The 20,352-nt window shown below is 38.5% G+C and overlaps 1 protein-coding gene across 2 annotated transcripts; it reads left to right on the top strand.

Annotated features, from left to right (window-relative positions):
• The first annotated feature begins 558 nt into the window (after positions 1–558).
• On the top strand, positions 559–19,691 carry LOC9272729 (uncharacterized). 2 transcript variants are annotated; one of them, XM_026021003.2, is made up of 51 exons: positions 559–767; positions 1,623–1,923; positions 2,014–2,242; positions 2,332–2,671; positions 2,762–2,875; positions 2,949–3,077; positions 3,164–3,340; positions 3,429–3,620; positions 4,311–4,448; positions 4,577–4,702; positions 4,794–5,038; positions 5,549–5,652; positions 6,212–6,306; positions 6,392–6,622; positions 6,710–6,901; positions 7,029–7,134; positions 7,269–7,363; positions 7,733–7,878; positions 7,963–8,071; positions 8,150–8,296; positions 8,664–8,711; positions 8,797–8,925; positions 9,020–9,259; positions 9,425–9,502; positions 9,586–9,668; positions 9,747–9,852; positions 9,932–10,027; positions 10,154–10,306; positions 10,549–10,731; positions 10,825–11,045; positions 11,114–11,240; positions 11,322–11,441; positions 11,794–11,838; positions 11,972–12,049; positions 12,142–12,258; positions 13,082–13,208; positions 14,037–14,137; positions 14,217–14,324; positions 14,413–14,499; positions 15,627–15,773; positions 15,850–15,987; positions 16,514–16,561; positions 16,641–16,787; positions 16,869–16,930; positions 17,439–17,592; positions 17,691–17,882; positions 17,975–18,079; positions 18,265–18,393; positions 18,794–19,036; positions 19,128–19,229; positions 19,312–19,691. In XM_026021003.2, exons 1-51 carry the CDS (start codon positions 669–671, stop codon positions 19,447–19,449), a joined length of 7,167 nt encoding a protein of 2,388 aa, XP_025876788.1. In that variant the 5' UTR covers positions 559–668; the 3' UTR covers positions 19,450–19,691. The 2 variants fall into 2 exon arrangements, with proteins under 2 accessions (XP_025876788.1, XP_015614203.1); XM_015758717.3 differs by having other exon boundaries at positions 9,350–9,502.
• The last annotated feature ends 661 nt before the right edge of the window (positions 19,692–20,352 follow it).

Here is a 20,352-nt window from a genome sequence, read left to right as displayed (position 1 = left end):
TGATTGCAGGATCAAATTAACTGGCACGGTCATACACTTAAAGGCAAGCTTTTGGACCTGCACTGGAGTTAAGCAGATCTCCAAGGCCTCGTGTTTTTACATCAACAGAGACGTAGCCGATGATCCTTAATCCCGGCGTCCCAGCAAAAAACGCTTTCCGAACCATTGAAGGAGTTATTTTGCACTAGTTTTCAGAGACGGGGGAGATGTTATACCGGTTTTATGGTTGAGGGAGGAAATTCAATCAGGAGGAAGATGAGGGATGACTTATTCCAAAGGGATGGGGAGAGCCCTTCAAGGGCATGGTCTGTCTGATGGGCCGCGTTAGTCAAAAACCTGAGCAGAAGTAAATGGGCCAATCGTTCTGCATTTCACAGGTTCTGGGCTGGACCATAGAAATTCACCGAGAAGCGACTCGAAAGCAGTAGTTCGTGTCCTCGGAACGAACACGTATTTTCTAATTTACGTGTCTCCCAATCGTAGCCGACGACGGTCGGTCGCTCTCTCTCGCTCCTCGGCTCCTCTCCATTTCCCATCACCCGGCGCTCGCATCGCGTCGCACTCGCCCAACATCGCAAGCACTGAAGCACCCACACACCCTACCTCCACACGCCCTAGCTCGCTCTCCCAGCGTCGCGCTCGCCGCCGCCGCCGCCGCCGCCGGCGGGATGATCCCCTTCAATTCCGCCGTAGCCGAGGATGTCCGCTCCCTGGTGCAGGGCGTGGACGACTCCACCTTCGACTCCACCCACCGCGAGCTCTGCCAGGTAAACGCGAGCCGCCCTGCCCCGCCCCGCCCGGGCCCGAAATCCACGGCCCGAGGTGCTTCGTTTCGGCCTGGCGTTTTGCGCGGCGGCGATTGGTTCGTGCCGCGGTCGTAGATCCGCCCCCCCCCCCCGTCGCTTGGATTTCGTCTTTTTGAAGCGCCTCAATCTTGAGGGCTGATCTAGGGTTTTGGCGGATTTATCTGTCTTGTGGGTATTGACGAGGAGCGATACTAGGGCATCGCCTTTGATGCTCTTCTCCGCGACTTAATCTAGGGTTTCGGTGGGATTCCTCACGATTGGATAACGTGGGATGTGTTGGTTGGTGTTTTTTTTTTGTTGCATAGATCCCTCAATGTGGTGCACGTGTTCCATGGTTCAAGTTTCTCAGTTTGATGGTCGTGCAAAATTTACTCTTGGGTTGGAATAGGACACTTAAGCTTTGGATTGTTTTGAATTTAGCCTGACTTGTGGTCAGATACTCAGATGAGAATTGTGTTAAGATGCATATGTTTGTGAATTTGTACAAGATTTTGCATTCTTTGTCATTGCAGATGTCTTGGGATGTCTGTCTTATGTTTATACTTACACAATCAACTCCGCTAGACCACCATCGACTTTTTAGTATTGGCGCTCTTAGAATTACTCATTTTTGTCAGAATGACGCGCTGCATTTTATTGTATTATTGGTGCATGGTGTTTTTAGCATTATGGACTCTGGATCATTCTAAATGATTTATACCTTGTCTCTTGTTATCAGAACTGTTCTAACTCATTTGCATTCATAATTATCTCCACCGGAATTTGCTTTAGTTGGTGGAATCCTTTCTAATATTTTTTACCTTTCCTTTGTTTCAGCTAGCGGACTGCAGTCCTGATGGATGCAGTTTGCTGCTTCAAGTTTGTTTGGATGAAGTGCTGCTGAATGCCGACGTGGCAAAGAGCTCTCGATTGAAACCTGAGCTCTTATCAACTGTTTTCAAGTATTGTCTGGATAAACCATACTTCAGCACCAGTTTTTGTGAAGCACTGAAGACAGTACATGTCAGTGATATGTTCCTTGTAAAATTGTCAAATGAACTTAATCTATCTGCTGGAGAGAGGGTTGGAGTTGGGCTTGCCCTATCAGATTCTGGAAATCTAGGCTTGATTACGAAAGGTAGGTGCTTGGTAGATCAATTTCCCTGGCTTAGTCATGTGTCAGTTCTCATTGAAATGCTTAATTACACCTCTATTCTTTGCTTTATAGGGCAAAAGTTCTCAATCGCTGAAATCGAGGAGATATGTGCAAATCCAGCCCATGTTTTAACAAATGATCAAATTCACGATATTGTTGTGTTTCTTCACCAGACTGATGGCCTCTCAAAGCATATGGATTCTTTCACTAACATCATCTCCCTATTAAATGTCAAAGAGATGCCATTCTATGTTCCTGCCCCAATTAAGGAAGGCAACGCTCGGCCAACAATTTCTTCAAGGTTTGAAGAGTTCCTTCTATTTACATTATGCTTCATTTTCAATTTTGCTTTACTCATGCACATTTCATTGCCTTTTTGGCACCTTACAGGCACATGGAACTATACACTGGTAGCTTGGATGATGATTTTGATTCCCTTCTATCTGAAATTGGGAAAGAAATAAGCATGGCTGACATCATTACTGAATTAGGCTACGGGTGTACTTCAGATATTGCTCATTGTAAAGAAATACTGTCACTATTTGAGCCTCTTGATGATATGGGAATCTCTAAGTTGCTTGGAGCAGTTGTTTGCACTCATGTTGGTCTTGGTGAAGCTCATAATACATATTCAACGTTCATGTCGGCCGTTGGCAACAGCCAACCAAGTGACTCATCTCAATTTACTGCATGGAATATTGATGTTCTCGTGGATTCAATTAATGAAATTGTGAGTCTTTATCCTTCATCTTCTTGATTATCATTGCTGTCAACTTCTTTTCCTTTTCATTTCTTAATACGTCTTGTCTTGTGAGTGCAGGCCCCAAGAACTAATTGGATTACTGTAGTGGAAAATCTTGATCATGAGGGTTTCTGTATCCCTGATGAAGCGGCATTTTGTTTGCTGATGTCTATATATTCTCGGGCCTGCAAGGTATGAAGTTTTTCTGTTGTACTGTACTGAAAGTCATGAACTGTTTTACGGAATTATTGATTGATTCATACAGGATCCATTTCCTCTTCATGCTGTCTGTGGGTCACTGTGGAAGAATACAGAAGGACAATTATCATTCTTGAAACATGCGGTGGCTGCGCCAACTGATACATTTACATTCAAACATTGTTCCAGGAAGATGGTATCACTGTCCTTTCAAAATTTCTTTAATCCTAATAAACATCTTATTTCACACTTGACACGTCTAACCTTTCTGATCTTCCTTAGGTATTTCCAGAATTTGCTAACCGCATGCAAGGCAATCAGGCTTGGTACTGCCTGGACCTTCTAGAGGTTTTATGCCAACTTGCTGAACTTGGCTATGCAACAATGGTTCGGTCAATGCTTGACTACCCACTGATTCATTGCCCTGATGTTTTACTTCTTGGTGTTAGCCACATCAATGTATGCTTTCTGTTCCAATTTTGTTTAATGCCTCCCCTTGTATATTATATATCTTTTTAACTTTAGGAACAACATTGTCTATTTGCAGACTCCATATAATCTCCTCCAGTATGAAGTATTGTCTTGTGTTTTCCCTATGATACTGAAGGACACTACATACAGTAGTCTTATGAACTCTCTCTGGCATGTCAACCCTTACCTCACTCTTCGTGGATTTGTTGATTCACATTCCGACGCAAATTGCCTTCTCAGAACTGTTGAGATATGTCAAGACCTAACGGTAACACAATTTTGCCAAACTTTTGTAGCTAAGTTTTTAAGTTGACAACTTAACAGTCTTGTAGTTTGTTTATATTTTATCTGAAGTGTTAACTTTGTAATTCAATGAGCCTTTATTTGGTACTCGGTGACTCTTAATTTTTTTTATTTGTGTACAAATGAAGTGGACGGTTAAGATGTAGCCTACTGTATTTATTTGCTACAAGTCCGTAAGCACAAGTTGTATGGGATATATTATAGAAAAACATAGGTGCTAAACTTAGTTTTCAACCCAAGGAGAAATAGTAGTGGCAAATTAAGCAATACAATTAGTGTCTTTCAAATTATGCTGACGCCCCTTGAAAGAGAAGCTAGCAAAAGTAATTGTGGAGATACTCTTAAGATATTAATGTGTTAGCTTTTTTAACTTAGGACATTTTGTATTTTTGACAAGGATGGGTTAGTTTGATATTCTTTTTATATCCACAGTGCCAGTGTCATGGATTTTGATTGGTCGAAACATAGTTTAGTTTGTGTTCTTTGTGTTGGTGGAACATAGATTTCGCGGATTACATTCTTCACAACTATTACTTGGTGCTGTTTAAGCTAGCATTAATTTACAGACATTGTGTTATGCATCAATAGTTTATTACGATCTCAGTGGATTTTGTCAGTGCTTGTTTTATTATTCTCACAATTTTATTTGTAACAGATCCTATCCGCAGTCCTTGATTCCACCCCGTTTGCATTTAGCATCAAGCTTGCTACAGTTGCTTTTAGGCAAAGTCATAGCAATCTTGAGAAATGGTTGGTTGAAAAGCTGACTGCTCAAGGAGAGACTTTTCTTGAGGTAATATATGAGTTCTTCCACATGTCACCACAAATTCAGGCAGATTGTACTTTTCTATATGGTCTTCATTCCAGCTTGGCTCTGTAGTCTGTACTTTTAATATGCATGCTAACAGCTAGTACTTCCAGGAATGTGTGAAATTCTTGAAGGAAATTATGAGCAACACAACTTATGAGGCTGCAGAAGGTGCTGTCCAACAACCTCAAGTGATGATTTTGGATATTTGCCGAGAATCTTGCCCTCTAATTATAAAGGTTGCAATATCTTTCTATTATTTTTCAGCTATCATTGGGTGATGTGCTGTTGCATAATTGTAAATGCGCTGAAACGGTGTGAAATGTGCAGGTTCTGCAATCTCACTCGGGCCAGCTGTTATCTAACCAACTTGTGGAGGAACTAAGGAGAGTGGAAGCAGTGCATGAATCAAGGAATCATGGTGTTGTAGGAAGGGATGCCCCTACTTCTGAGGGAGGTCCTGACGACATTGAAGCACAGGCAAATATATATTTTCACCAGATGTTTTCTGGACAGATAAGCGTTGATGCTATGGTACAAATGCTTGCACGTTTCAAAGAATCTACAAACAAGAGGTGCCTTTTGTACTTCATTTGATCTACTTTCTGCTGAACTTTGCTACCTTCTTAATTTCGATAAGTGCTGGTCCATAACATGTATGACCTTTCTCTTTATTTCTCATTGGTGTTAATGATGTTTACTTATCACATGTTGTCAAGTTCCTTCTGTCCTTTTAATTTGTCGTTTACGTACTAATCTAGTTTTGGACTAGATTCCTGGGCAGAATAATTATTTGCTAACTAACTATGCTTTTCTGTTCTCTTCCTTTGGTTCTCTCACTGAGATGCAGATGGTTTCCCCCTATCAGTTGGGGCAAAAACAAAATATGTTTTTTTTTATTACGTATATGTTTTTTGTACAAAAAATATCAGTTAATCCTGTAAATTTGTTGGCTGATTTGTCTACAGTCCTCCGGATGTTTTTCATGGTATCTTGCCTTAGTTATAACTACTCTGTTTCTTTCAAGCTAATGTTCAAAAGCCTTATTTATAACTACTTAGTATCTACTTTTGTTTTGAATGCAGGGAGCTATCAATTTTCAATTGCATGGTTTCAAATTTGTTCGAGGAGTACAAATTCTTCCCAAAGTATCCAGATACACAACTTAAGTTAGCAGCTGTGCTCATGGGTATGTGCTCATTTTTTTTATTTGTTTTCTTTCCTGAAGAATTCTGTATTCAGATACACTGATTTTTATCTGGCGCTAATTTACTCATATTGCAATGTTTCTAATTTGGTGATCCGATACTCATGATTTAATAGGATATTTGGATGCATTTTTTTTAAACTAGGTGTTGGTGCTCCACATCTGATTATTTTAGTATTTTATGTTGTATTTGGGAAGTTAAAATCGCTGTTATGACCATAACAAAATGAAACTATTTTTTCCTCTCTCTCTCTCTCTCTCTGCTTCATTGCAGGCATACTCTTCACAAAAAAAAAAATCTGTAGTTTGCTTTGATGCATGGCCTGTTGTGGACTTGTGGTTAATATAATCTGATCAACAATTTGCAACATCATTCGCAAGGCTCTTGCATAGAAATTTATTAGGCTGTGTGATGTTCTTTTTTTTACGATTGCATCATTTGTAATTTTACATGTCAGGCCATAGTTTGTTCTGCTGAAATTTTCAAAACATGATCGATATTTTTCAATTGTTTGTAATGCAACTTTGTGTGTGGTTACAGGATCTCTCATTAAGCATCAACTTGTGGCTCACCTGGGACTTGGAATTGCTCTACGTAGTGTTCTTGATGCCTTGCGTAAATCTATCGATTCAAAGGTTTACCATTGTCAATCAAATCTTTGTGTTATCTGCATTATCTCAACTTTTATGTGAATTTTATGCTGACTTATGTTGTTTGCAGATGTTTATGTTCGGAACAACAGCGCTAGAGCAGTTTATGGATCGTCTAATCGAGTGGCCACAGTACTGTAACCATATATTGCAGATATCACATCTTCGTGCAACACATGCCGAATTAGTTGCTGCAATTGAACGAGTGCTCGCCAAGATATCGTCAAGTCAAAATGAGCCAAATGTAGGCAGCATGCTTTCTGCAGATCAGCATGGTTCATCATCTATTGGAAATATGGAGGTATACTTACATCCAAGTCAAGCAGGCAAACTTTGATTTTTTAATACTTGTTACACTTGGTATTAAAGAGATGCCCTTCGTATGTAGGCTTCTGAAGCATCGTGGCAGCTCATCAATCCAACTCCAACACAACTTGAACGGTCACACCAACAGAGGCACCAGGGTTTCCTTGGGGAGAGGTCCAAGGGCTCTACAAACATCATTCAAGCCAAAAACATTCTTTCTAGTGGGCAAATGCCACTTGCTTCATCACCTGGTGATTTGGCTGTCAATCTAAAGGTACCAGTGTTGAAATTATTATTTTTTATGTCTTGTGATACTAAATAGATGCATTAAAACTGTTTCTTATTACATTAAGTTTATCGCTATGTTTGGTTGAACCTTAGCTAAATATGAACTATTGTAGGCTGCCACAACACCATCGTCACAAGCTTCTCCTCATCATTCTACCACTGTATCAGCTCCTTTACAACCCACTGGCTTTCTGCGGTCTAGAAGTTCTGCTCCTTCAGGTCACTTTCTAGCTTACATGTTAAGCTCAACACTAATCAGAACTTGCTGATAATTTAACCATAGTCATTATCATTCTTTGTGCTCGAATTTATGGCCTTACATTATTTTTTATGACCCGTCCATTGTTTTCTAGGCATTCGACAACCTTCCTTCACCACAGGATTTGGAGCTGCTCTGAATATTGAAACTCTAGTTGCCGCTGCAGAAAGAAGAGATACACCGATTGAGGTTTGTTTAATTTTTGGTGTGAAACCGTGAATTGCAGCAAAGGTCCACACTTCTCAAACTATTTAAACCGGTTTGGGGGCCTGACTGACTTAAGAAATGTAGTGAAACCTTAAATCCTCTACGAGAAAATAGTCCATTTTACTGTGGCAATTGTTTTACATCAATCAATTTGTAAACTATGCAAGACTTATTTCCAAGAAAATTGTAATGACCTTGTTTCATGTGGCCACTCTTTATGCATTACATAAACTAACAGGGAACGCGTAGCAGATCTATATTGAGAGGATGTGAGGGGATAATAGTTACTGTTCTTTGAGCAAACAATTGTTTCAATGTTATTCAAGTATCTTTTCTTTTGTCACTTCATAGGCCCCTCCTTCTGAAGTTCAAGACAAGATTTTCTTCATGATCAATAATATTTCCACTTCCAATATGGAGGCTAAGGCAAGAGAATTTAACGAGGTTTTGCAAGAACAGTATTATCCCTGGTTTGCGCAATATATGGTCATGAAAAGGTAAACATGCTGGCCAATGCACTTGTTATTTCATGTAAACTTTTCTGCTTTTCAACTGATAAAACCATGCCCTTCTGTTTACAGGGCAAGCATTGAACCAAATTTTCATGATTTATACTTGAAGTTTTTCGACAAAGTCAACTCAAAATCATTGAATAAGGAAATGGTTAAAGCTACATATGAGAACTGCAAGGTCATGCTTTACTCATATCTTGTCTTTCTCTCTTTCAGTACCATTTTATTTTAAAACTTGGAACGTTGTCTTCTGCAGGTCTTATTACAGTCCGATCTCATAAAATCTAGTTCGGAAGAACGTTCATTGCTTAAAAATCTTGGTAGTTGGCTAGGAAAATTCACTATAGGAAGGAATCAAACATTACGAGCAAAGGAAATTGATCCCAAAATTCTTATTATAGAGGTAATGGTTTTACTTTATTCTGCTTCGTTTATGTTTCTTCATTGCTTTAATGTTGTCTTATGTTGAACCTTAATAATATGTACTTTTGACTGTTTGTTACTGCATCAGCCATGAACTACTATGTTACCAAATGACACTGGGTGCTCCTCTATTTTAATTTGACCTTTTGCTAAGTTTGAATATTGGATGTGGTGGTGTGTAATGCTTTTAGTTGGGTTTATTGGCTGGATGATTTAATCTAGCATTATGTTGTGTTTGATTTGTGTCTGTTGATGTAATGATTTATGCTGAATTTAACTGTCACTATGATTTGTTTATGTATTATTCTTCTTGTCATGGGCTATTCATTTCAATTCTTTTTTTTCAGGCATATGAAAGGGGTTTGATGATTGCTATTATACCATTCACATCAAAGGTGTATATTTTATGTTGAGATCTTGGTTTAAATAGAAATTATTATGTTATTGTGCTTGCCATATTGACCAAATGGAGATTTTCAGATTCTTGAACCTTGCCAGTCGAGTATAGCATACCGTCCTCCAAATCCTTGGACAATGGGTATTCTTAGCCTTCTCGTTGAGATCTATAATCTACCTAATCTCAAGATGAACCTGAAGTTTGACATTGAGGTTTCTTTGCATCCTTCTTTGTTTTCTATTTTGTGATGATTGATTAAAGTTTGCTCGAAGTACGTCAGCTAATTGTGATTGTTTGGGGCTGTAGGTCTTGTTTAAGAATCTAAGTGTTGATATGAAAGATGTGAAACCATCTTCTCTTCTGAAAGACCGTATTCGGCAAATAGAGGGAAATCCAGATTTTTCAAATAAAGATGTTAGTGCATCTCAAGCACCAGTAGTTGCTGAGGTTTCCTCTGGCGTCATGCCTACAATAAACCATGTGGAACCACAACCAGAGATAAATAGCACTTCCCGTGCTACAAGCCTTCCAAATATGTTGAGTCAGGTTGGTCTTCTGCTTTCATGTTTAGTTTTAATCTAAAATCTGTACGCACAAATGTTTTTTTAATCCATGTTGGATATTTTTGTACTACAGTATGCAGCACCTCTTCGCCTTCCTACAAACAATATGGTAGAAGATGACAAGTCCGCTTTAATCATGCCTGAACAGGTTTCCTCTCTTGGTTTGAGCCAGGTTTCGCCATCACAAACACCATCACTATCATCGTCTTCATTTTCTCTTAGCCAGGTCTGCACTTGCTGCTTATCTCTATGTACATCAAAGTTTGATTTTCATTATAATTGACTATATTTTTTGTGGGTCCTTCACAGCTTATTGCGGCAATTCCACGTGCAGATATATATTTCAGAATTAATGAAAAGCTTAGCTCTTTTGGCTCGTTGCAGTATAGCAAGTATGTGTTTTGAAGATAATATCAGCTTACGTTTGATCTTCTTTTTCTAATGATCTGTTACATTCTTGGTATTTGTAGAATCATGGATATGGCTTTGGATAAGGCCATCAAAGAGATTATAGGTCCTGTCATTCAAAGAAGTGTTACAATAGCGAGCCGAACAACTAAGGAACTTATTCTAAAGGTGACCACCATGCATCTGTGATAGCTATTGCTGTGGTAGAAAAAGTTTCTTATATGCTTGCTTATTTGTTTTCCTGCAGGATTATGCAATGGAAGCGGATGATAGTGCCGTATCTCGTTCTGCACATTTGATGGTCGGTACACTAGCTGGAAGTCTTGCCCATGTTACATCCAAGGTAATTCTGCTTAAGGTTTTTAAGATTTAGTTTGCTGGCAGGAATATACTAGGACTACTGTTTAGTTCTATCCATGTTTGCATCACATGTATGGTAGCTTATTCAATTGTTCTTTCTTTTTTGTAGGAACCTCTTCGTGTTGCTTTATCATCTCATCTTCGTAGTCTTATTCAGGGCATAACTAATAATACTGAATCCACAGAGCAGATTATGCTTATTCTTGTCAATGATAATCTGGATCTTGGATGTGCCCTAATAGAGACCGTTGCAACACGCAAGGTGGGTCTCTACTCTCTACCACTTTATTAAGTGTGCTTATGCTTCTTTCCAGTCTGTTGCATTTGTCTTCTTTGCTTATGTAATTGTTATGATGGTCATGTAGCCAGCAGTATTCTTGATACTGCTTGATAGGAGCACAATGTAAATAACACTTCTTCTTTTAGCTTTGCTACTGAATGTATACACCTAGCCGCAGTATTGCAGAAACTAAGGAGATAATAACATCAATAACATGCTTACAGGCTGTTGAGATGATCGATGGGGAAATCAAGCAGCCCTTTTCACAACTAAGGAGACAAAAAGAACTACTTGGATCTGCATATTATGATGCTTTTCCTTACACTCAAGGTCTTAAGCGTGTTCCGGATGCTCTTCGTCCTAAGCCTACTGGCCATTTATCTGCTGCCCAACGACGAGTGTATGAGGTGAAACAGTTTAGCATGAGTATCTCTTTATACAGCAAAATTTGTCGTTCACTATGTTTGACTATCTGCATCTCGCTTCACCGTTGAATTTAGGACTTCATTACTGTATGGCACAGTCAGAGTAGTCAAAATGCGGGTGGTTCAGCTACTGCTACAGCGATGGCGGTCGCTCCAAGCAATTCCAGTGTACCTCGAGTTTACAGTCCAAATTCAGCACTGACAGACTCCAGTAGCTTTTCCTCCCATTTTGCATCTGCAAGTCAGACTACAGAACTGGTACATGAAGAATCAGATCGCAATGCACACCTTTCAAGGTAAAGATGCTTGGACTTCTTGCATTTATTTACTTCTATCGGAGCACTCATTCTTAAGTCTTCTGCAGCCTTTCTTCAAAAATTGGCGCGAGTGACACATCTACCCAAGTTATTGGAACCACAAATGTTGCATCTGTTTTTCCGCCTATGGTTCCCAATGACCTTCCAGTGGGTGAACCAACAACCACGAATAAAGTCAGTATCTTTTACTCTTGTATTTAAATGAGGAAATGGTGCTGAATGCGTTCTCTTATACCTGCCAAACTCTGTTACCAGGATCTTGTTACTTCGGCACCACTTTCACCTACAACTGCTGTTGATCGGATGGGATCTGTTTTTGTGGAACCTTTGAATACTAGTGATGCGCTGGAGATGTACCAACAAGTTTCACAAAAGGTACAAATATGTTTTATATAGCGTGTGGATTTTTTGAAATTTATCTAGTAGCATGGTGGAATTATTGCATGTGTTAGCATGTTAGTACCATCTAAAGTGCACCTGAAAATGAATTACTTATTGCGGTCTTTGTCCAGTGGTCCCTATTGATAGTTCATGCTTTGCATATGAAAAGTGTGATTTTTTTTCACTGGTACATACTTTTCAGCCAAATCTAGATAGTGTTTTTACTTGTGGTAAAATGTCATTTGCCTTTGTTAAATATATTTTCTACACTTACGGTCTCTTAGACCTTTTGGGTGATTCTGTCATTATGCAAGTTTTACATTCTATTTTTTTTTTTGCCTTACAGCTGGATACTTTGATCGCAAAGGATGGCAAAGATGCAGAAATTCAGGTTAGCTTTGTTGCCATTTTCTTCCAGGGATTTGTTCTTATTTTCCTTTTAGTTATTTATTTTTTTGCTATAGATTCATCTGCAGTACATTACCCTTTCTCAACATAATGCTAACATTTATTGCTGTATTCAGTCTGTCATTGCGGAGGTTCCCGACATCTTACTCAGATGTGTCAGTCGAGATGAAGCTGCCTTGGCTATTGCACAGAAGGTTTGCCATCATTTCCTATTTGTAATAAGCACTTGTTTCAGTCTCTCCCTCCCTCCCTCCCTCTATTGAATATTTGGATATTTTGGTTCCAGGTTTTCAGAAGTTTGTATGACAATGCATCAAACAGTAATTATGTCACATGGCTCCTAGCAGCTTTGGTCGCAATACGTGATGTTTGCAAACTTGTCGTCAAGGAGTTAACGAGCTGGGTATATTCCCTAGTAATTCCCATATGTTTATTATCCATGGTTATATGATGGACTTAAATCCTCGTGGTCCTTGATAATATTTGATACTGTCTTTTCATGTATACTGGCTGCACATCGTACATTCATAGTATAATTTATTTTAATTTGCTTGGCACATTGCAAACAAAACAACTTCAAAAATACCACCGTTGAAATTTCATATTTAAAAAATACCACCGCAATCAGCCAAAATAAGTTCTTGAAAATGCTGTCGCTGTGATGTTCTGTACAGATATGCTTTTTGAACCTTTTTGGGGCAGAAGATTCTGTAAATATTAACAATATCCTTTTTTCTCCTCTTCATTGCACTCTTTGAGATTACCTTTAGTTATATTTGTTTCTACAAGTAACTTGCATGATGGGTGCTTTATGTGGCAAGGAAATGCCACCTTTGCCAAAGTTATCTTGCACCTGATCAGTTTGGTCCTTCTAGCTTTTCAAGTCAATTAGCTAAAATCTCTTGGTATCATTCAAGAGCCATGGAACAGATTTAAGTCATTTAGATCAATGATCCATTTTACCAGGACCATCCTTTTGCTGTTCTTTTACCATCACATGCACACTATGAAATATGTAAAAATAGAAAAATGATAGGACTGTTTCCATGCATATAGATCTTTTGGCCAAGTTAATTCAATCATGGGTAATTAGTTATCAAGAAGTCTGTTCCAAATAGTTTTGGCAATATGACTGTTTTTCTCTGTACAAGTTGAATCCGTTGATCTTAAAAGTCATGACTTGTTTCTGGATCAAGCTCTTTTGAGTGACTTAACATTTTGTGCAGGTAATATATTCTGACGAAGATAAGAAGTTTAACATCGACATAATTATTGGACTAATTCGGTCTGAACTGATTAATCTTGGGGATTACAATGTTCATTTGGCGAAGATTATTGATGGCGGAAGAAACAGTAAGTTGAGAAAGTACTTGAAAAGCTAGTTCTTGTTTAAGTTGGGTATTGTTGTATGTTTGGCATTCAGGCATAGATATACCTGTGTTATTCTAGCATGTAGCAAGTGAAAAGTTTTCATGCATTCCGTTTATTGGTTTGTCAGTTAAAACAGCTTGCATGTCCTGTATTGATGAAACAAATAGGGATGTGATGAAACTTATCCATAATTTGGCATACTGCATCCAATGTTCAGGTTGATGAAGTACTTGATTTAGATTATTGAATTTGAAATGTTGCTGAGCCAACTTGTTATTGATTTTCTTTTCTAACATAGTTTCACTAATCGAACTATTTGGTTATTAGCAGAGTAAATCATGTAATTCAGGCATTGGACCCAATAATTTCTAGTGTCTAGTATGGAAAAATGGGACCTATGCCGCATCTGCTTTTAGCCTAGGAAACGGAATGCGGCATATTCTACCCCCTTTGTTTCTCCCATTTTAACCTATCTATAATACCTGAATGATGGTTACTTGTTTTAAAATTTTCTTAAGAAAGTGCAGTGGAGCAAATGTTTTTAATGTGCATGTCTGTCCACAATATATGCAATGGGCCAAATGTTATAAATTTCTGTCTGTGTCCTATGTTAAATGTCTGGAGAATTGTTGACGAGTTTATCTTTGTGAAGAACAATTCCTGTAAACTGTTTCTGTTACAGCATAATGTTGAATCCCTTCAATTAGTAAATACAGGAAAAACTGAATATAAAACAAAGTCAATTTTGAATCTGTTGTATGTGCTGCATCTCATTGGAGAGTTTTTCATGTCTCTTTTTCTGTTCCTCAGAGGCTGCAACCGAGTTTGCTATATCACTTGTCCAGACATTGATTACCCAAGAATCTATTAGCATCGCAGAGGTTTATAATGTTGTTGATGCCTTATCAAAAGTAAGACATTTTTTTTGCAGATGTTTTATTCTAGTGTCTTATGACCTTTTATTTGGCTTACACATATGCTATTTTGCAGCTTGCAATCAGGCCCAGTTCTCCTGAATCGCTGCAGCAGTTGATTGAAATCGCTAGAAGTTTTGCTTCCGTGAAGGATGAAAATATTAGACAGTCAAGGGATAAAAAGGTCAGGAGACCGATAATTGGTCATACCTTCCATTGTTCCAATAGTAAATGTTATGCTGACTCCACAAATTACACCTAACTGGTTTCAGGTTTTATCCGGTCGTCCTTTGGTGAATAAAGAGGAAAATAATGCTAATGATGTTGCGTTCACTGATGCTGTTGGTTTTCAGGAGAAGGTTAGTTGTACACACTATATCAGTTTTCGTTGTGGAGACATCACACAGGATTTTATCTCCTGAAACTATTAGAGATAGAACAATAAATTTATTTTCTTTATCGATTTAACTTTGGTTCCTGTTCGGTTACATCTTTTCTTCATCATGAACAGCAACCAAGGTATGACATATGTGGTGTATGCTCTAGCTGCTTCAGTGTCATGCAACATGTATCTTAATGCAGTTTACTCCAAACAGCTCCTCCATTCTCAAAATAGATGTCATCGTCAAATCTTCAAATGTTAACTCCCTAACATATGCCAAAAAAAAAGAGATAGAACGAACGCTTTGATGCGAAAAACTGAAAATGATATACTAGTTTTCATGAGAAAGAACGCTTTCATGTAGTTATGAATTTGTGGTTAGAAAAGGCAGTGAATAAATATTTGATTTGGAGACTCTGTCAATGTCCTTCAAAAAGACTTGGGAGCATTCATTAGTCATTTAACAGTTCTACACAGGAACATTCATTTTTTTTTTGTTCACATGGCTTAAGAAAAGGAAACATTCCTGTGTCACCTTCTGTACAAAAAAAAACTGTGCCCCCCTCAACCAGACTTGGTGGTATGAATTGTTTGTTAGCTGGTCATTTTTTTTATTTTGCATACAGATAATACTTTGTAACGTGTGCACTCTGTACATGTTCTAACAAAAGCTGACAAACTCCTTGTGCATATTATGATGGTTTCACACAAATAACTAGAGATGCCTTTGTTGCTAATCTCTTAATAAGTTGTCACTGTTCCTCAGTAGATTAGTTTGATTAGATGGATGCATGAAAAGGGAGGAACTTGTTGAATGCTACCAAAGCTCAAGTCCTCATTGGGTGCCTATTTATTCTTGATTAAAAAAGTCACCTAGATCCTCGTAGGTTTTTTTTTTCTTCTTAAAAAAAGATGGTCTAGACATTAATATTCTTTGCAGACTGCAGTTATGTTTATTATGTTTGATGGAATATTATTTTGAATATGGTTAGTAATTGATTCTTTAAAAGTATTGACCTCTAAATGTGTTGATGTTACATATTATTGACTTTGAAATTAACCTATATTCATGGAAAGCTAATGCATTATTTGGATGATGCACAGGTCGCAGTATCATTCTCTGAATGGTGTAATATATGCGATCATCCCACTATGGGTGATTCAGCATACACTCATTACATTGTGAAGCTGCAACAGGATGGCTTGCTAAAGGGAGATGATTTGACCGACCGCTTTTACCATATTCTCACGGTGTCTTTTCTACCCGTATCATGTTCTTTTGCTAATGATTTATATGCGAGTGCTAATATTTTTGCAAAATGGCCAGGAACTTGCTGTGGCACACTCTGTAGTCTCTGAGCAAGTAGTTGCTCCTGGCGGGATTTCTCAGCAGCCAACGCAGCAACTCCAGATTTCATACTTCTCAATTGATTCATATTCAAAGCTTGTGGCACTGGTGGTAAAGGTATATTAAATGCTATTTTGCTTGTGCTTTTAAGGTGAACATGGTCAGAAAGTCTGGACTTGTTTTAATTTGAAAATATATATTTTGTCACATTAAGTGAATCGGGATGGTTATGGCCTTATGGTACAGTCAAATTCTGTATGCAAAGCGTTCCAACATTTTGTTTTCTCAAACTTTCCCTTGCCACTAGCACTTGTATGATTGCATAACATTTCTTTTGAAGAAGCTATAACCAAAGTGCCTTCCTGAAACATCTGTATTGGGTGGTGTGTATATAGCTGCTTGATTTCTTTAGCATGGATTTTTCCTATTTCTAAAATAGCTTTGACTAACATGTTGCATTCTTTTCTGTTGAGTGATGTTACTATACATATATAAAGTTGTTCTAAAGTTGATGCTGCGGTGAAAAGCTATCTTGAACCATGATAAAATTTATTTAACATGAAATATCTGAACTAATTTTTTTATGTTCCCTACCTCTCTGTTATGGACAGTACTTACCATATTATTCTGTTGATTTCTTCAGTACTCTTCTGTGGATATTGGACCGAGTAAAGGAAGCCTTTTTAATAAGGTCAGCATTTTACGTTGTTAATGACTCTTTGAGACTTTATATTGGCATTGCCATTAAGTATTTCTTCACTTCTTTGCAGATTCTTTCTGTTATAGTTAGGATTATTCAAAGAGATGCTGAAGAAAAGAAAGTTTCTTTCAATCCTCGGCCGTATTTTCGGTTGTTCATAAATTTGCTTAGTGAGCTTACTACTTCTGACCTTCACCATGATAGTGCTAATTTTCAGGTACATGTTATGCACGTTTAGCTTTGATAGCTTATTTTATATGCTAGTAAAATGTTACATTTGCATGTCTTGATGTACCAGGTGTTGACAGCATTTGCCAATGCATTCCATGTGCTTCAACCCTTGAGAGTTCCTGCATGGAGGTTTGTGATGATCTTTTAATTCTCAGTTGTCACGTCCTTCTTTTTAACTGCCTCATTTTGTTTCATTCTTTGCGGGCACTCGAGTGTCTTTTTCCAATACCTTCTATTGCTATTGAATTTTTCAAAGTTTATTATCACATACTATTTCTTGCTTTGAGCTTCATGAAATGCTGCTTGGTATTTTCTTTTTCCACAATGCTCAAGTAATTTGCTTTAGAGTGGATAATACTCTAGAGTAGTTATGTTTGAGGAATTATGTAGCTCTGGAATTATATGATCCTATTTCCGAACATGCTTACCTTCTTGTTTGATATAAGTTGTGCAATAAGCTGGTCCACAAAATGTCAATAATGATAAGGAATAAGGTCAATGCAATAAAAATTGCAGATGACCCTTGTTCTAGGATAATTTTAGAACCTAAATCAATAAATGGCAGAATGATCCTCCTTTTTCCAAATCGTACCTTGGTTGGTGCTTTGTCTTAAACTAAAATATCCCCCTTGTGTAGTTTTGCTTGGCTTGAATTGGTAAGCCACAGAAGCTTCATGCCAAAGCTATTGCTGTGCAATGCACAGAAGGGCTGGCCATTCTTCCAGAGGTTGCTTGTCGATTTGTTCAAATTCATGGAACCATATTTAAGAAATGCTGAACTGGGACAACCCGTAAGTATTATTCCTGCATATTCATTTGTGGCTGTCTGGTACATGGTTCACTGCATTCTGATTTTGGTACACTATTATGTTCTTTTTTTCTATTGTAGATACACCTGTTGTACAAAGGAACTTTGAGAGTGTTACTTGTGCTACTGCATGACTTCCCTGAGTTCCTTTGCGATTACCACTTCAGTTTCTGTGATGTCATTCCCCCCAGCTGCATTCAAATGCGCAATGTTATTCTTAGTGCTTTTCCACGCAATATGAGACTTCCAGATCCCTCTACTCCAAATTTAAAGGTATTTACTGGTTGTGTTTATGTAACACTTACTCTAATGCTTTTCCACGCTATTGTATGTTTGATCAACTTAACCATTTTTTTGCAACACAGATTGATCTTCTTGCTGAGATTTCAATTCCTCCAAGAATCATGTCTGATGTTGATGGTGCCTTAAAGTCAAAGCAAATGAAGACACAGGTTGATGAGTACCTCAAGGTGAATGACAATTGCCGCCGCTGTCATTTATTTTATGGACTTACCAATTCTCACTCATGTATTTCTTTAATGTAATGATGGTTTAGTGTGTCTCTATTACTCACTCATTCAGCAATTATATTGTTGAAAACTACTTGACCGAAGGTGGTATATTTAATTTCTCACCTTCACTTGTATCCGCGCAGAGGCCAGATGGATCCTTTTTAACTGATTTAAAGCAGAAGTTACTTCTGCCGCAAAACGAAGCAAATATTGCTGGGACTCGTTACAATGTACCTCTTGTTAATTCACTTGTGCTCTATGTGGGCATGCAGGTCAGTTTCTAAATCTGCCATTTGCAAGTTGCAACTAAGGTGTTCTGTTAATGACATGGTTATTATCTAATGCGTCTATGTTTCATCCAACTAGGCAACTAGCCAAGCAATATAATATCGTTTGTTCAACCAGCATTTATCTATAATTTTCATGGTCCTTTTTGTGTCCTCCTTTTTTAGTGCAAATTCAGATTTGTGTTCGCCTTCTACTCATGTAATATGCTCATACTTGGTATTCTATCGTATGGCCTGACCATGTTTAACTGGATGCATCATATGATATTGATTCACAATTATAGTCGTGGCGTGGCTAAGCTTTGTTTGACTCTGCTGCATGTCAACGTTTCTTCACATTCTTGAGGTCCTGACAACACTAATCTGATACAATTGATATATTCAGGCTGTGCAACAGTTGCAGCTTAATAAAATGAATGCATCAGCGTCGGCGCAGCAAATGAACCAAAGTCAACTGGATGTCCAGATTGAGACAGCTACAGAGCTCTTCAGAAATCTTGTAATGAATTCGGATACAGAAGGTCGCTACCTCCTCCTCAATGCGATTGCCAACCAGCTGCGCTATCCAAACAACCACACACACTATTTTTCCTTCATAATTCTTTACTTGTTTTCTGAGGCAAACCAGGTATCGGATGATTACTTACTATGTGGTCTCCTTTTTTTGTTTGTATGCAAATATACACCCTTTCTGATGGGAACTAAATCTGAAATCGCAGGAAATAGTCCAGGAGCAAATAACTAGGGTACTTCTGGAACGGCTAATAGTTAACCGCCCTCACCCGTGGGGGCTACTAATTACTTTCATTGAGCTTATAAAGGTATGGTATTGTGACAGTTTTCAGTTTTCATTCAGCTTAATTTTGGATGAAAAAGGATTAATACAGGCTTCATTTCCTTCAGAATCCACGCTACAGTTTTTGGGCTCGATCATTTACTCGCTGTGCACCTGAGATCGAGAAGCTGTTCGAGTCTGTTGCAAGGTCTTGTGGAGGAAAAGGGGGAGACGATGGAGTTGGTCTCCCCGATGGTGGCCATTAAAAGCGGGAGACTCTGTGTTCTCTTCTTGTCTTTCTGTGTATTATCTGTTGGCGAAACTTACCGTGTAGTCCTACATTCTAGCCTTGTGCTTATGTAATGTACCATAGTAGTCCGTTGATTATAGGGTAGCTGTATATAAGCCTAACGGTAGTTAGAATTGGTAGCCTCGTGCTCTGTTAATTGGTAGCCAAAAAACCTGTTGCCGTTTTTTGGGCAGTTAAAAGGTTTTTACCAACTTCTCATATTCTGTGTGTGTTAACTCTTAAGCTGTGGTACGCACATAGGTAAAAAACCATCTAGGTGATTGAGTGGACAAAGCTAACTCTAACCTTACGATATAAGCTCAGGCATTAAAAGGCTGAAATGTCACGGGGAGGCCTTAGTATAACAGCTAGTTTTTCATCTGGGAGAACAACTGGTGGCCCTTTAATGGGCCGATCTATTATCAGTAAGGACATCAGTCTGCCGCCGAATCTCTGCAATGGGCCTAAATGGGCCGATGAATAAGTTGACCAGACGTTCCTCAACTTTACGTCAAGTTCGTATAACATCCCTATAAACCACAGTACCAGAAAGATAAAAGTACAGCGAAGGTCCCTCAACTTGTCATCGAGTTACAAAATCATCTCCCAACCACAAAACCGGATACCGGAGGTCCCTCAACTAACAAAACCGTTCGCTTGAGGTCCTCTGGTGGTTTTGACCCCGGTTTTGTCTGACGTGGCGGGTGAGTCAGCGTGGGCCTCACGTGGACCCCACCTGTCAGCATTGCCACATCAGTCTTCTCTCTTTTCCTCTGTGGACCCCCGTTTTTATAACAGGAATCATTCATGTAAACAGTACCATTTCCCTGGATCAAGTAGTCTGGTACACAAGTTCATAGCTGAAATACCAAAAGCACAT

The sequence above is a fragment of the Oryza sativa genome, chromosome 10, assembly GCF_034140825.1.
Source record: "Oryza sativa Japonica Group chromosome 10, ASM3414082v1".
Taxonomy (NCBI): Eukaryota; Viridiplantae; Streptophyta; class Magnoliopsida; order Poales; family Poaceae; genus Oryza; species Oryza sativa.
This window is presented reverse-complemented; position numbering and strand designations above follow the sequence as displayed.